Source organism: Panthera pardus, unplaced genomic scaffold (genome assembly GCF_024362965.1).
Source record: "Panthera pardus isolate Hobbes unplaced genomic scaffold, ASM2436296v1 HiC_scaffold_16, whole genome shotgun sequence".
Lineage (NCBI taxonomy): Eukaryota > Metazoa > Chordata > Mammalia > Carnivora > Felidae > Panthera > Panthera pardus.
The window spans coordinates 127,616,401-127,632,693 of NW_026526721.1; the positions used below are offsets into that span (position 1 = coordinate 127,616,401).

General features: G+C 37.9%; 1 protein-coding gene across 3 annotated transcripts in view; it reads left to right on the plus strand.

The window, feature by feature from the left end:
* Nucleotides 1–16,293, plus strand: part of RYK (receptor like tyrosine kinase) — a 67,610-nt gene that overhangs the window by 12,329 nt on the left and 38,988 nt on the right. For 2 of the 3 annotated variants that reach the window (XM_053903797.1, XM_053903798.1), the window contains exons 2-6: nt 1,220–1,319; nt 3,478–3,612; nt 5,779–5,832; nt 11,130–11,274; nt 15,243–15,343. In XM_053903797.1, coding sequence (XP_053759772.1) covers nt 1,220–1,319; nt 3,478–3,612; nt 5,779–5,832; nt 11,130–11,274; nt 15,243–15,343 — 535 coding nt within the window. The remainder of the gene's footprint in view (nt 1–1,219; nt 1,320–3,477; nt 3,613–5,778; nt 5,833–11,129; nt 11,275–15,242; nt 15,344–16,293) is intronic. The other variant, XM_053903799.1, reaches the window with a different exon arrangement.

The following is a 16,293-nucleotide window of genomic DNA, read 5'->3' on the forward strand; positions in this document are numbered from 1 at the left end:
TGAACCCTTCTTATCCTTTGATAAACACCCTTTGCCCCAGCCAATGTCCAGGTCCACCCCTTTCCTTATAAGCTAGGATGGTACTCTCTTCCTATTTCCTTTCATCTTTATTATGTCCCATTTCGTTGGCTTTTTTCATTAGCATATGAACACATTTTAATACTGCCCATTGAAAAAAGAAAGAAAAGCTTTAGAATCTGTCACCTCTTTCTCACACCACTCCCAACCTTGTTCCATTTTTCCTAGTTAAATTTCTTAAAGAATGGTTTCATAAACCTCTTTCCTATCACTCTTTTCCCAATCCACTGTCCCTTGCCTTCTGCCAATTCTATCTCTCCACCAAAACTACCCATGTGACCAGTGAATGGGAGAGGAGTACCTGTTCTCATCAAGACCCCAGTGGGCTGTTCAAAGAGTAATGTGAAATATAAGGCCTCATTGAAGGTCTTGAAGGTGGCAGCTATTCTGAATTTCAGCTATTGTTTTGCAGTTTGAGTTGTTTCTTTCATGACTATCAATCTAGCAGTAGGGCTGTATTATTGGGGCTGGCTGGTTATGTTAAGCCCCCAAGTGGGCCAGGTATCGATAGTTAATATTGGTGTTCCAGTGATGCCTTCATAGTCACCTCTTTTCCTTTCTGGATACCGACTCACTTGAAAAATAGATTCAGAGATTAGATGGGTGTCCAAACATAAACTTTCTTCATGGTGAAAGCTGGACTAGAGATATTCTGTGAGAAATCTGTGCTTTGTAATCTTGTGTAGTGAGTGGGTCTATAGCGTAGACCTTCATCCACCAGCTACATGGAAAGCCTTAGAGCCTGGCACTTATTAATTAGAGAAGACATTGGTGACTAGTCAGTGGTCTGTAAATTACACATCTCAACAACTTGGCTTTTCGTATCTGTCTCTCCAGGGCTCTTCGGTCAGTGGTAGTGTAGTCTTCAGCAAGATTTCTGAATCCTAGTTGGCAGATTTTATAGGAGAGTGGTGGTACTGTTCTGGACATGAAATAGAGGGGTGGCTTTACTGGGTTGAGTTTTTATCCAGTTGAAAACTCCTAGGACTGTTTCTGACAATTTGGATTTTGTTAGAGCTAGATTTGTACATAATAATAAATACTCATGCATTTATTAGTTAATGAGTTAATCAGTAAAGCCAAATTGTTAGTGTCCTTTCTGTTACCACAGATTCAGTTTCTTTATTTCTACATTTTACAGGTTGAATATAAGCTGGGATTCCAAGTAGACAATTTTGTGGCTATGGACATGCCCCAGGTCAACATTTCTGCTCAGGGGGAAGTTCCACGCACTTTATCAGGTGAGTCTGAAAGAGTGAACATACTGTTTTCAATTGTGTCCCCCATATCCCAAAAAGAACAGCTTAACAATTGACATATAGTGTATTCTACTTGGTAGGCATAAGTGTATAAGTACTTTGAAAAGTAATTTTTGAAAATACTGATTATTTGCACTGTGTTTTAAACCATTCCCTCTTTTCCATCCTTTCCAGAACTGTCTATACTCAGCACTTCCTTATCTCCTTTTTCTGCATTGCTGGCACTGGCCTCCACATGGATCTCTGTGTCTGGTCTTGTTCGTTTTTGACAAATTCCCACACCATGGCCTGGATGATCACTGAACACTCCTATCTGACCAAATGACATCAAGCCCATCAGGGCCCCTTACTCCCATCAGCTGAGTCCACTGCAGACTCTCCAGCCAGTGTGTTGTATGTTTATCCTGTCCCCTTACCTGCCTGTCTAGCTGTGTTGCTGCATTTGCCCCAGCGTTCCAGTGGTGCCATACTACATGCGGTTTTGACATCCTTGCCTTTGCACGTGCTCGTCAGTATATTTGGAACTGCCTTTTCCTCTTTTCTGCTTATATACTCCTACTCATACTACCCTGCAGGATCTTGTTCTTCCTACCCTGCAGGATCTTGTAATTTAAATGTTTTTGAACTGATTACATTATCTTGTAATTCTTTGTGCTTGTCTCTCTCTGCTGGCCTGTGGTTAACCTGAGGACAGGAGCTCTCTTTTTCAGCCATCTAGCATTGGTGCCTGGCACAGCATCTGCACAGGATAGTCACATAATCTGACTAAATGATTTAAGTGTCATATATATACCAGTTTAACTACTATTGAGTCAGCCTTTTGAGAAAAGCTCCTAAAGATATGAGATTTTAAGAACAGTGAACTTCTTAAAATTTGAAAGGGTAAGCCATGTACTTTCCACAATATTGTGGAACTTTTTCTGGCAGTCACTCATTGTTATTGGTGACGTGCATTAAGCTTTAGGAAAGCATAGGGAGGCTTACTCATTTTTATGGGTCAGTAAAGAAGTTCAGAAATGCCCATATTTTTCATATGCTTATACAGATAGAATGATATTGTAGGGGCACCTAGGTGGCTCAGTCAGTTGAGCATTCAACTCTTGATTTCAGCTCATGTCATGATCCCAGGGTCATGGGATTGAGCCCCGCATTGGGCTCCATGCTGAATGTGGAGCCTGCTTGAGATTCTCCCTTTCTCTCTCTCCCTCTTCTTCTACCCTGCTTAGTGTGTGCTTTCTCCCTCTCTCTCTCTGAAAAGAAGAAAAGAATGATACTCTAAATTTATAGGAAAAGAATCTTAAACTGAAAGATTGGAAAAAAATGGTGTGCACCGAAGTCTGTTACCTCATTGCTACAATAATTGATTAAAGTCAGTTTCTGTTTAGAAAGGTTTTTTGGGGGGTGCTTGGGTGGCTCAGACGGTTAAGCATCAGACTTCGGCTTGGGTCATGATCTCGTGGTCTGTGAGTTTGAGCCCCGTGTGGGACTCTGTGCTGACAGCTCAGAGGCTGGAGCCTATTTCAGATTCTGTGTCTCCCTCTCTCTCTCTGCCCCTTCCCTGCTCGTGCTCTGTCTCTCTTACTCTCAGAAATAAATTAAAAAAAAAAAAACATAACACATTAAAAAAAGAAAGGTTTTGTTTTGAAAGCTTTGTATTTTTTAAATTCACAGTTGACTGATTTATCAGGCTATCAGTTTATGGGTTTATATTTAATCTTCGTTAAGAGCAATACATAATTGCATTTTGGTGATAAATTGTGTTTCCTTTTTGTCAAGTAATTTTTGTTATCGTTGCTGATGTGACTGGTAAGGTAGCATGGTTTGCCTTATTCAGTAGCTTTACTATATTATAATGAGAGGACTTATGAGACAAAGTAATCTATTAAAAATCATGAGAAAAAGTTGAAGATAATAATCTCTTCTTTTATGTCTTGGCTTGTTCTTTAATGCTTAACTTTTATATCTATAATAAATGATGTCTAAAGGTATGTAGTCTGAAGATAAGTTCTCTGAAAATTTTAGTATTATGTAAATATTCTTTTAGTTTTATGCAACAAAAATAAAGAACTGTAAAATACTAGGTATTAATGTTGATTTTTTAGAAAATTAAAATATTTTTTCTTTTTTGTTTTTTAAACAGTGTTTCGGGTCGAGCTTTCCTGTACTGGCAAAGTAGATTCTGAGGTTATGATACTAATGCAGCTCAACTTGACAGTAAATTCTTCAAAAAACTTTACAGTCTTAAATTTTAAACGAAGGAAAATGTGCTACAAAAGTAAGGAATTTGTTCACCAAAGTATGTGTTTTATATAGATGTGATAAGGTCAAAAATACATTTTGTCATCTTTTTCTAGATTTGTGACCAAATCTTGATTATAGTAGCAAATGAGAAAAGAAAAAGCACTAACAAATGAAATTCTGAGAAAATCGCCTGATAGCTACCTTGTTGCCAGGAATCTCACTCAGGCCCTGCTTTCTCAAAATCTTTTATCAGAATTGCTAATTCCATTAAGAATGTGAAATAGTATTAAAGAGGTAAAGAAGTCAAGTAATTCTGATAGGGGCCCCTGAGTAACTCAGTGTTAACTGTGTTTGTCTTATAACAATACTATGGCTCAGTTGTCCTGGGGCTGGATAGACTTGGCAGGATATTTGGACAAGTTGTTTAACCTAGGTCTCAGTTTTTTCAGTTGTAAAATGGGCGTGATAACCTGTTTCAGAAGTTGTTCTTATTTATTTTCTTTTTGGTTAATTGAATCAAACCTAAATCTTAGAATACTGTGTATGGGTACTTAATAAATGTTAATAGCTTTGGGTTTGAATAATCTGTTACTCAAGAAATGACAGTGGCTATGAGAATTCCCATGGGCAATAGATGAAAGAATTTGAGAGTTTTCCTGAAAGATTGTCCAATCCATTCAATTTAAGTTGCACAGAGGTAAAGTGACCTGAATTTGCACTTTCTTTCACTTAATGTACAGATGGTTACTATCTAAGATGTAGGGTAGGGGGGAGGGAACTAAAATAAAGCCCTCTAAAATTGAGTGCCTTGTACTGTGCATTTGTACTATGTTACAAGTGCTTTTACATGCATTGAACCTATTTAGTCCTTGCGACAATTCTAAGCAGCAGTTTCTGCTGCTCCATTATCTCCATTTTCTGAAGAGGAAACTGAGGCTCAGAGAATCTGACCAACTTGCCAAGGTCAGACAGCTAAGAGGTGCAGCTGCATGCAAACTTGTGCTCTTAGCTCTGTTGTTAAATTCTGTCTTAACACATTTCCTAATTGAAGTTAGTGCTAAGGGTTAGGAAAATACTTGGGGCCAGCAAGTGAGTTATCATGGCTAATGTCCAGATAGATGCCAATAAAAGAGCTGTACTGCCTTAGAGTGGACATTTTTTAAATGGAAAGTTAGCAGGCACCTTTTATTTTCACTGTTTTGATATATTTTATAGTTCTAGTATATTCAGTTATGTATGTACTTTCACACAATTTTAAAGCCAAAGAGGACTTTAGAGACTAGTTCAACCTAGTCATTATATAATTGATGTGAGGAGACTTGTCCCTGGAGAGGCCACCTAAGTTTGCACAGCCAGTCAGGAGTGTAGAAGCCTGGTTCCTGATGCTTAGGGGGAGGGTGTTCTGACTGTACCATGGTGCTTCGTCTCTTAATATCTAAAGGCAAAATGATGGCCAAACATGATGTGATCAGTGGAGCCCACCACTGTTAGTATCCACTGAGGTTAATGGTTAGATGACATTCAGAATGATCTCATACTTTCTCCATTTTCTTTAATGTGTACATGAAAATTAACATTAACAGCATAATTTTCTATTCTGTTTTAAGTTTAAGATAGTGCCACCCTTTTCATTTTGTTGTCATACTTCTGGCTACCCCAGTTATCCAATTTATGACTCTTACTTTAATATGTGATCCTAATGTGTTTGTGTGGTTTTCCACCTACTACATTTAAAAAACTGCAACAGAAAACATATCTGTACTATATCAAATGCTAATGGGTGTTACTGGCAAGAAAATGTTCCTTTTTTATGTGAGAGTGGGGACTGCTGGCTCAGATAAGTTTCATTACTTAAGCATTCCTTAGAGCCTTTATACTCTGCTAATGTGAATTGTGAATCTCCACAGATGATATAATACTTGGCTTTCCCCAAACTTCTTGACCACAGAAATCCTTTTTCATTGAGCATCTATAAACAACACCCATAGACTAATGATTGGTGATTAGAGTGATGATGATCAGAATAGTAATGTAGGATTTATTATCTTGCAACAAATACCTTGTTAATTAGTTCAGGCAATGTTCTAATAGAACTAAAACTATGTTAGAGAAAAATTCAGAAAGTGTATTTAAAGTATTTAAGGATTTTCATGGAAAAGAAGGAATTTCTAAAAGCATCTTTTATCTTTTTTAAATTCAGAACTTGAAGAAGTAAAAACTTCAGCCCTGGACAAAAACACTAGCAGAACTATTTGTAAGTGTTAATGTATTACCTTTCTCCATCATGAGGAATAAAAACTGCCTGATTGTAAATGTACATGATTGTATGAGGCTTGGAGGCCTAGTAGTGTCCAGTTTGCCAAAAGATACATGAGGCCTTGCTATTTATTTCACTGATTGGTATATAGTCAGATGAAACTGTTAGAATATTGAAATATTTGTAAAGTAAAATTCATACATATTTTATAACAAATGATCTAAAAACTTTTTATAGGCAAGAATTTATATCACATCATTTCAAATGGTAATAATTAAAGTATGAACATGAAAACGTATGTAAGATCCTCATCTCAATAGCAGAAGGTTAGAAAATCTGATTTGTGGCCTGGACCGGTTAACCCTCAGCTAATTTCATCCAGGTGAAAATGCAGCTTAAGGATACTTAAAGATACTTAAACCTGCAGAGCAGAAACTCAAAGTAGATTTTTATTTTGGTAATGGTTGTGTTTAAATGGTATAACTTAGACTTCTTTTTTAGTTTTCTGATGTGGACACATTGAGTCCTATTCTTCCTGAGAGAGTTTTAATAGCACTATCTTAAAAGGATACTAGATTCTCTTCATAAAAGTAAACTTTAAAAAAAAATTGTGGAAGGGAAGAGTTTCAAATACGCAAAAGCTGAGAGAATGCACTGATGAACCTTTGTTCATTTGTGTGACCATTACCCTCCTTCAGTAATGATCAATGTTTTGCCAGTATTGTTCCATTGATTTCCTCCTCCTTTCCTGGATGAGTAAGTGGGTGGGGAGTGTTGGGGTATTTTAAAGCACGATCCAGGCATCATTTCATGTATAAATATTCCAGTATGGATTTCTTTTTAAAAAGGCAATTAAAAAAACAACCCACAAACACCCAGCACCTATTCACTTATATTTGATTTATCACAAAATTAACAAAATTAACAATAGTTCCTTAATAAATTATGTGGCTAGTTCATGTTCTCATTAACCTGATTGTCTCAAAAATATCTTATACTTTGTCTTCCACATTGGGATCAAATGAAGCCCACACACTGTTTTGTTGACAAATATTTTATATTAATCAGAGATCACCCCTCTCCCCCGTATCACTTTTTTGTTGACAAAATGGAATCATTTATCACATAGAATTTCTCACTTCTGCATCCTTGTGGCATTATTTAACATATTTTTCTTTCTCCTATAAACTGGTATTAGATTTTGTACTTGATTAGATTTAGGGCCAACTCTTGGCAAGAATAGTTCATAGATAGTAGTATGTGCTTCCTGTTTTATCTTTTTCTCACCTCAGGAGGCAAAGAATATCTGGATATCCCAACATACGCCTTTTTTGAAGATAAAATAATATGAGATGTTGTCTACTTTTTTAGAATATTTCATTGGATTTATCTCTGAGAAGAAACAAAACCATTTTAAAAATATCACTGCTTCTCAAATTTACTTTGAAAATTCTGGTGACTTTACCCATTTCTTTTATGTTAATAGGATGTTATTTCTAACAAAGAGAATAGAATATTGCATATTCTTGGTCTCTGGCTCTTTTTCTTGATACCTCTCTCCTTCCCTCCCTTTCTATCCATCTATCCAGCATTTTTTGAGGATGTGTGGTACGCCAGGTGGTATGATTGGAGGCAGAGGATCAAACTGAGCAAAACAGTCCGTGCCCTCAAGGGCTTATGATGTAGAGGATGAGATGGACAAGGCAATAAGGCAGTGATAATAACAAGAGTGTGGCAAGCTATGGTGCTTTGGGAACCCTGAGGAGGGGCATGTAATCTCTGACGGAGTGAGGGACAGCTTCCTGAGAAAGTGGCATCTCATCTGAGACTTGAAGGGTGACCAGGTGGTGGCAAGTGAAATGTCAAAGTGAAGGAATAGGAGCAGTGCATACACAAGCCTGGAATTTGGGGGGTGAACAAGTGGGATACATTCAGGGGACCTGCCCGGCAGAGCAGTGTCTTTCCTCTTCTCTGCCCTGGTGTGTGCTTGGATGGGTACTGCCAACACCAGCCTTGGCGACCTTCCTTTTCTGCCCCTCCCAGGATTGACTAGCCTGTGGCATTCTTCAGGAAAGTCAGGCCTTCGTTCAGGCTGTAGTAAAGTGTAGCTGCTCTAGAAGCCATTTGGTTTCTTTGCTTTAATCTGTTCTGATTTATTGTTTGTTGATTCAAAGCAAAGTTTAAATTTTAGAAAGCAGCCTGATTCCCAAGTTTTTCAAAGCTATAGCTTTTATCTTTTGTCCTTACCTATCCCCAGAACTCCACTTGTATTTCTTGTCAGCTTGACATGTCCATGTAGATGTGTACTGGGTACTCTTAGTCACAACAAAACTATTGATTTTTTCTCTTTTCCCTCAATTTGCCTTTTTTTTTTTAATCTTTGTAAAGTTACCATTATCCACCTAATTCTTTAAGCCAAAGTTTTGATTCTTCTCTTTCTTTTTACCCCAGTATCATTCATAAGCAAGGTCTGTTAACTATACGCCGGTCCATTAATTTATCTTCCATAACACTCTTGCCCACACCACTGCTGTCTCTTTTTTAGACTACTGCAGTAACCTTCTAACTTCTTCCCTTTCCCTGTTGTTGCTCAACACTCATAGCATTCTTTGCACAGCATGAAGTTGGCTTTGTTTTTTTTCAGCTGTCATAGTGTATATCATTCCTTTGCTTAGTAATGATTTCGTGTCTTATTTAGGATAGAACCCAAATTTCTCAGGTTTTATTCAGTAGAATTATAATGTGAGTGCTCATTATCAAAACTTACTTGATGCTTCAGTTACACCAGTTCTGCTTCTATTTCTCTGTCTTCACCTGTCCTTGCTTAGAACGTATGTATCTCTGTCTCCGTGCATCTCTTCCTCAGTTTGCCTGTGTGTAAGGGTGTGTGTGTGTGTGTGTGTGTGTGTGTGTGTGTGTGTGTGTGTGTGTCGGTCTGTCTGCCTGTCTTTGAGTTACTTCCTCCAGCGCCAAGGCTTGCTTTCTCTTCCCCTCTGTTTTGAATAATGGAAAATTGAATACTGTTTACTGAGTGGGGTCTTGTTATCCTGCTCTTATTTTTAAAAATAAAGAAGCATGGCACAAGAACAGACACTCAGATCAATGGAACAGAATACAGAACCCAGAAATGGACCCACAAACGTATGGCCAACTAATCTTTGACAAAGCAGGAAAGAATATCCAATGAAATAAAGATAGTCTCTTCAGCAAGTGGTGCTGGGAAAACTGGACAGCGACATGCAGAAGAATGAACCTGGACCACTTTGTTACACCATACACAAAAATAAACTCAAAATGGATGAAAGAACTAAATGTTAAGACAGGAAGCCATCAAAATCCTCGAGGAGAAAGCAGGCAGAAACCTCTTTGATCTTGGCCACAGCAACTTCTTACTCAACACGTCTCAGAGGCAAGGGAAACAAAATAAAAAATGAACTATTGGGACCTCATCAAAATAAAAAGCTTATGCACAGCGAAGGAAACAATCAGGAAAACTAAAAAGCAACCGACAGAATGGGAGAAGATATTTGTGAACGACATATCAGATAAAGGGTTAGTATCCAAAATCTATAAAGGATTTATCAAACTCAACAGCCAAAAACCAAATAATCCAGTGGAGAAATGGGCAAAAAACATGAATAGACACTTCTCCAGAGAAGACATCCAGATGGCCAACCGACACATGAAAAAATGCTCCACATCACTCATCATCAGGGAAATACATCAAAACCACAATGAGATACCACCTCACACCTGTCAGAATGGTTAACATTAACAACTCAGGCAACAACAGATGTTGGCGAGGATGTGGAGAAAGAGAATCTCTTTTGCATTGTTGGTGGGAATGCAAGCTGGTGCAGCCACTCTGGAAAACAGTATGGAGATTCCTCAAAAAACTAAAAATAGAACTATCCTATGACCCAGCAGTTGCACTACTAGGCATCTATCCATGGGATACAAGTGTGCTGTTTTGAAGGGACACGTGCACCCCATGTTATAGCAGCACTGTCAACAATAGCCAAAGTATGGAAAGAGCCCAAATGTCCACCCATGGATGAATGGATAAAGAAGATGTGGTATGTATATACAATGGAGTAGTACTCGGCAATCAAAAAGAATGAAATCTTGCCATTTGCAACTACGTGGATGGACCTGGAGGGTATTATGCTAAGTGAAATTAGTCAGAGAAAGGCAAAAGTCTTATGACTTCACTCATATGAAGACTTTAAGAGACAAAACAGATGAACATAAGGGAAGGGAAACAAAAATAATATAAAAACAGGTGGGGGGGGCAAAACAGAAGAGACTCATAAATATGGAGAACAAACTGAGGGTTACAGGAAGGGTTGTGGGAGGGGGATGGGCTAAATGGGTAAGGTGCATTGAGGAATCTACTTCTGAAATCATTGTTTCACTATATGCTTACTAATTTGGATGTAAATTTAAAAAAATAAAAAAATAAAAAATAAGCAAAATAATCTGTTACTCTCATAAGAGAAGACTAAAAGTTTGTTTTTTTAAAATGTGTGGGGTCACTGTGTTGTATATTCCTGTGAATCAGTGGTTGGTAACAAAGATGTCTGATCTTTTCCACTCTAGATATCATTGTTGAACAAATATGAATGATCTGTACATGTGTGTTGTCCACTATGGTAACCACTAGCTACATGTGGCTATTTAACTTGAAATTAATTGGAAAAAAAAATGTTTTAGTATTTATTTTTGAGAGATAGAGTGTCAATGGGAGATGGGCAGAGAGAGAGGGAGACACAGAATCCGAAGCAGGCTTGAACTCATGATGCACGAGATCATGACCTGAGCCAAAGTAGGACGCTTAACCGACTGAGCCACCCAGGCACCCCAAACTTGAAATTAATTTAAATGAAATAAAATGAAAACTTCAGTTCCTCAGTAGTACTAGCTACATTTCAACGGCTTAATAGCCACAGGCAGCCAGTGGCTACTGTATTGGATAACACACTAGAGAACATTTCCATCACTGCAGAAAGTTCTGTTGGACAGCACTGCTACAGATGGTTTATCATATGTCTGGCACTTGTGACTTTTATATTCATTCATGAAAAGTTTTGTTTAAAACCATTTTTGAAAATTCCTTGAATAACATTAAAAAAATTTGAGAACTTCTATCAACACACCATTGGTGACTGATCTTATCAAAGAATGGACACATGAAATGAAATCTTTCTCACAAAGAACAGGATACTCATTGTGTCACAAAGCAATTGATAATATTTGTTTAGGAAGCTTAATGTGCTTTTTCATTTTTATTTCAGATGATCCTGTACATGCAGCTCCAACCACTTCTACACGTGTGTTTTATATCAGCGTGGGGGTTTGCTGTGCAGTAATATTTCTTGTAGCAATAATATTAGCTGTTTTGCACCTTCATAGTATGAAAAGAATTGAACTGGATGACAGGTATTATACCTATTTTGGGAAAGGAAAAAAATTAAAGCGGTTATCCGCATTTTCATGGGAGCCCACACAGCATGCACAGTGGTGCACAGGGAAAGGAGGGAGGGTGATCAGGTCTTGCCAAAAGAACAACTGTTGTCTTTGTGATTATTGTATTTATGTTTCTCTGGTTTTATTTAAAAGATATTTTGAAGACAAATTATAGTTTATTAGTTTATGGGTAAGAAGTGGGGATCACACTTTTATTCCCTTCCCCTTTGACATGACTCTATTCCACTCCTAGTACCTTTTTAAAATAGCCCTGTTTCTTCTACCTAGTTCATCCCTCCATCATTGTCATTATCTCCATCCATCTATCCATCCTTCCATCCATCCATCCAGTAAATTTATTGAAAACCTGCTGTGTGTGCTTTAAACCGTTGGTTCTCAACCTGGTTGTACATTATAGTCATGGGTAAGCTTATAAAACATGGGTCCTACCTTCCAGAAATTCTGATGTAATTGGTTTGGGGTGGTGTTAGGGGATCAGTATTTTTCTTAAAGCTTCCTGGATGATTCTAAAGTGTAGCCTTGGAGAGACACAGGGTTAGATATGCTAAGTGCTGGGAATATTAAAAAAAATAATGATATACCTTGGAGCTTCAAGTATTTATTTACTTTGACAACCTATAATTATAGAAGTTTATAAATCTGGTGATTATGATATGTGTAGTATAGTGTGAGAATAGAAAAGGTACTTGTTCCAGCCTAGGTGGGTCAGAGATGACAGGGAGGACTTTATAGGTAGGATAGAGTAAGAGGTAAAGATGGAATGTTAGGTTTATTTTCCCAGTACACAATTCTTGTTTTTCTCCTCAGTGATTCCCACTTGCTGACTGAAAGACTTCCAACTTCATGACTTGCCTTTCAAAGCCTTTCTTTCGGTGGAGAGGTATTTTCCAAACTTGTTGAACCTTTCTCTTTTTCCCTTACTGTACCCTTACTTATGCTGTAGTCAGATGATTACTTGTTCCACAGTTTTGCCCTATATTTGCCCTTTAGGACTTTAATTCATGCTTTCCTTTTGCCCACAGGGTTCCTAAACCTTGTTCTTTCTTCAGATTCCAACTCCATTGCCATCTCTTACATGAAGTCTTTTCTAAGCTTCCCAACTGCCCATTTCTCCCTCCTCTGTCTCTCCTGCTTTCTGCTTCTCCCTCTCTGTCTCTCTGTCTTTGGTGGCATTTATTCTACTTTTTTCTCCAGTAATCATTTTTGTGTACTTGTCTCTGCTGCTAGACTATAAGCTTTTTCCAACTAGGGAGCAATATGTCTTATTGATTACTGAATCCTCAGGCCTACACAGTGTTATACACACAGTGGGTAAGCATATGTGTGGCATAAACAACCAACACAACTTGGTTGGATTCAGTATCTGCCCCTAAGCACTCTCTGTCCCCTCTGTTTTACTTGGTTTATCTGAGTAGAGAAGTAAGAGGAAGAAGGTAAGAATAGGAAGGGAAATACATGGGAGATGTGTTTCAGAATAGGTTTTGTGTATATGGTGGTGTTAAAGTTAGAATTGGGGTTTATAGAGGAAGAAATGACATTTGGAAGCCTCTGAGTGGGAAGTAAGGTAACAGGGACATTTAGATAGGACTTTGAGAGGACACACGCACAGTTAAAGGAGTCACTGAGGAACCTGGCATTTAAAAGTCTTGATACACACATTTTCCTTGAACGCTTATGTGCGTGCTAGGGCTGTGAACACACATAAGCCAAAATTGTGCAAAAACTTACAGATTCAATGGAGCATATACCTCAGCTTGCTAAAATAATCAGTTACACTCATGTGTTAGGTGTTCTGGTTCTTTCCATTTTTGGGCAAAGGTTTCCAGACATTGCCTGAATAAAAGCAACTTATATTATCACTTATTTTCAGAGCATAACCTAGTGGTTAAGAGCCAAACAAAGCATCTCTGAATTCTCGCTGTTCTACTTACTAGCTTGATGGCTAGTAATGTACTCTTTGTAGGCTTTTCAAGAATTCTGAAGTGGTACAAGAGTGCCACCTACTGTTCAGTTACTGGAGAGAAACAAATGACCAGTAAATAATTTGGAGTTTGGCCACTTATTTAACTATGTTGGTTGCAGGTAATAGTTAGGTAATAGTTTCACATATATTATACAACTGGGGCCTCAAAAAACTCCTGGGAGGTAGGTTTTCTTAATCCTATTTTATGGGTAAGTAAATTGAAGTCCTTTATTTTCCACTCTTTGGGGATGGTAACATTTCTATTCCCTCCCCTGGACTTTCAACAACACTGATTTTTAGTCTGATCTTTGAGTAGTACCCAGAACTCCAAAAACAGGTGTCCTGTGGTTCCTTATCATTCTAATATTACTAATAATATTAGTAATAATAATAATTTCTAATAATTTGTAAGTGTATGTTTGAGGACAAGGCACTCTCCTAAAAGCTTTCTTTCTTTATTTTTCATATAATCCTTTTAGCAACCTTGTCAGGAGGTAGAATCAGACTCATTCTAAACATGAGGAATTCGAGGCTACAGAACCATTTGTTTGCCTGAGATCATACAGCTCGTAAATGGTGCTGGCAGTTTTGATTTTAAGGTTTATGTTCACTGTACTGCCCCCATACCCAAGGTTTATGGTCTTCATCTCTTCACTGTACTGCCCCATATCCACTACATGTGTAGACTCATAGAGATCAGTTCTTGAGTAGCAACTTTTTAAAAAAAATTTTTTAATATTTTTATTTATTTTTGAGACAGAGAGCAGAAGCAGGGTAGGGGCAGAGAGAGAGAGGGAGACACAGAATCCAAAGCAGGCTCCAGGCTCTGAGCTGTCAGCACAGAGCCCGACGCAGGGCTTGAACTCACAGACCGTGAGATCATGACCTGAGCTGAAGTCGAATGCTTAACCGAGTGAGCCGCCCAGGCACCCTGATTGAGTAGCAACTTTTTGTCATTATTTTTTTCAATCACCAGGTTTTGAAAATACAGAGCTATTGTGTGGGGCCTGGTCAGTTCAAAGATATTGCATATTTAGGAAAATTGGGAGCCTCTGGACCCTGCTGATCCTATAGCTAAGGAAGGCATGAAAAGCCTATCCTGACAGTTTGGTATGACTTCCTGCCATCTGAGTTCACTTTTCATGTTAAATTTCTATCCCTCACCCGTCTACTACAGAATTCAAGGGCTGAGGTAGTGAAACTGAAATGTGCCCAAGGGTAACCTGGGGTAAGGTTTTTACCCACAGAAAAGACAAAAGCACATACTTAATGAGGTATTAATTTGTAAAATCGTGAGTATAGGGTTAACAGTTACTTGAGCCTGTCCTTTTCTGGGTCTCTTATATTATTTAAAGGATATGGTATAATGGAATGCTTCAAATACTAGAAAATTGTAATAAGTTCCAGAAATTCTAAAAAGGGGGGATTGATTTGAACCAGAGATGATACCCCTTAAAAAGCCTTGGGCATATTGGCATATTTGATTTGCTTTTATATTCTTTATTAGGCCATTTGATTTTGGACCACTAGTAAAAGAGGCCTGTCATTCTACTCCTCTTTTTCTTTTCTTTTTTTTTTTTTTAAAGCAATCTAATTGGATGACATGGGTTCTTTTTCTAAGAGATGACCCATAGATCCCTAACATATCATATCTCTGTGTGAGGTTAAGGACTGCTGTCTATGGTGTCTAAGGACTAATACCTGCATTTCTGAATGATTGATAAGATGAACGTGCTTAATGATTGTGAGGATAGAAAAGAAAGAAGAAGTGGCTCTATATTATGAGATTAAAATTTCAATATGGCATGTTTGTGATGGAGATCCATGCATTATTGTGATTGCCATCAGGATTTTAAGCTGGTTATATGGGTTGGATGTGTTTTTGCATACATAGAAAAAGGAGGGTTTTCACTGAAGCTGACTTACCAAATATTTCTCTTTTAAAACTTGTTTGCAGCATCAGTGCCAGCAGTAGTTCCCAAGGGCTGTCTCAGCCATCTACCCAGACGACTCAATATCTGAGAGCTGACACACCCAACAATGCAACTCCTATCACCAGTAAGAGTTAATTTAATTCTAAAGATGATTTACTATTGCTGTCTGTGGTCTGTCTGCCAGTGGTTCCTGTGTGCTTGGTTATTTGTGGGGCATGTGTACCATCCTGTGTACATAGTATCTAACATGCGCAGAATTGGGCTTGATCTTCAACTTCTGCTTTCTAGAGCATTGAGTGAAACATTCTAAAATTGGAATACTAAAAATATAATTTCAGTTGCTAGAATTAATTTTGTGGAGATTTCCATAGGTTAATTACATTAAAAGGGATACTGAATCACTTCTGTAGAAATTCAGAAGAAATATTTTCAGGTAGTGAGATAGAATAAGCCATTGAGCTGTATGAAGATGAGTCTTAGATTTTAATGAATTGTGTGATAATCTGAAGGGCAGTGGTAGGGACTTTACATTGTTTTTTAATCATGATTGAATAACTTCCTATCCTATAGAATAGCTGCCATTAGAATTGAGAACATGAAATCTGGTTCCCCCCCCCCCTTTTTTTAACAGGATTTTGATAAAAGTTTTTACACTGTAACATGTTGATGTTGGGGGAAAATAATCATTCTTAGAATATAATTTAGACACAATGAGGAATGAGTCTCCACACAAATAGAAAACAACATAGTCCTCAGGATAAACAGTGGACCATAAATCAGGGCTCAACTCAGTAGTGCTATCGATTAATTAGGTCTTACAGGCAGTTAGCTGGTATCTTCCTTGGACTGGCATTTACTATCTGTTCTTCATCCAGTGCCCTGTTGTGGTCTTCCAGTACTGTTTCCCATTAAAAAGAACCAGGATTCTTTGGGGAAATGGAGGATTTCAGGACTAGGTCAGGAATGGGCAAGATAAACCTGGGGCAGGTTGAAATGGGACATTTGAGCATCAAAAAGAATGACTGCAGTGGATGGAAACAGAATGTGTAAAAATCCTTGAGTTTGTGATGATAG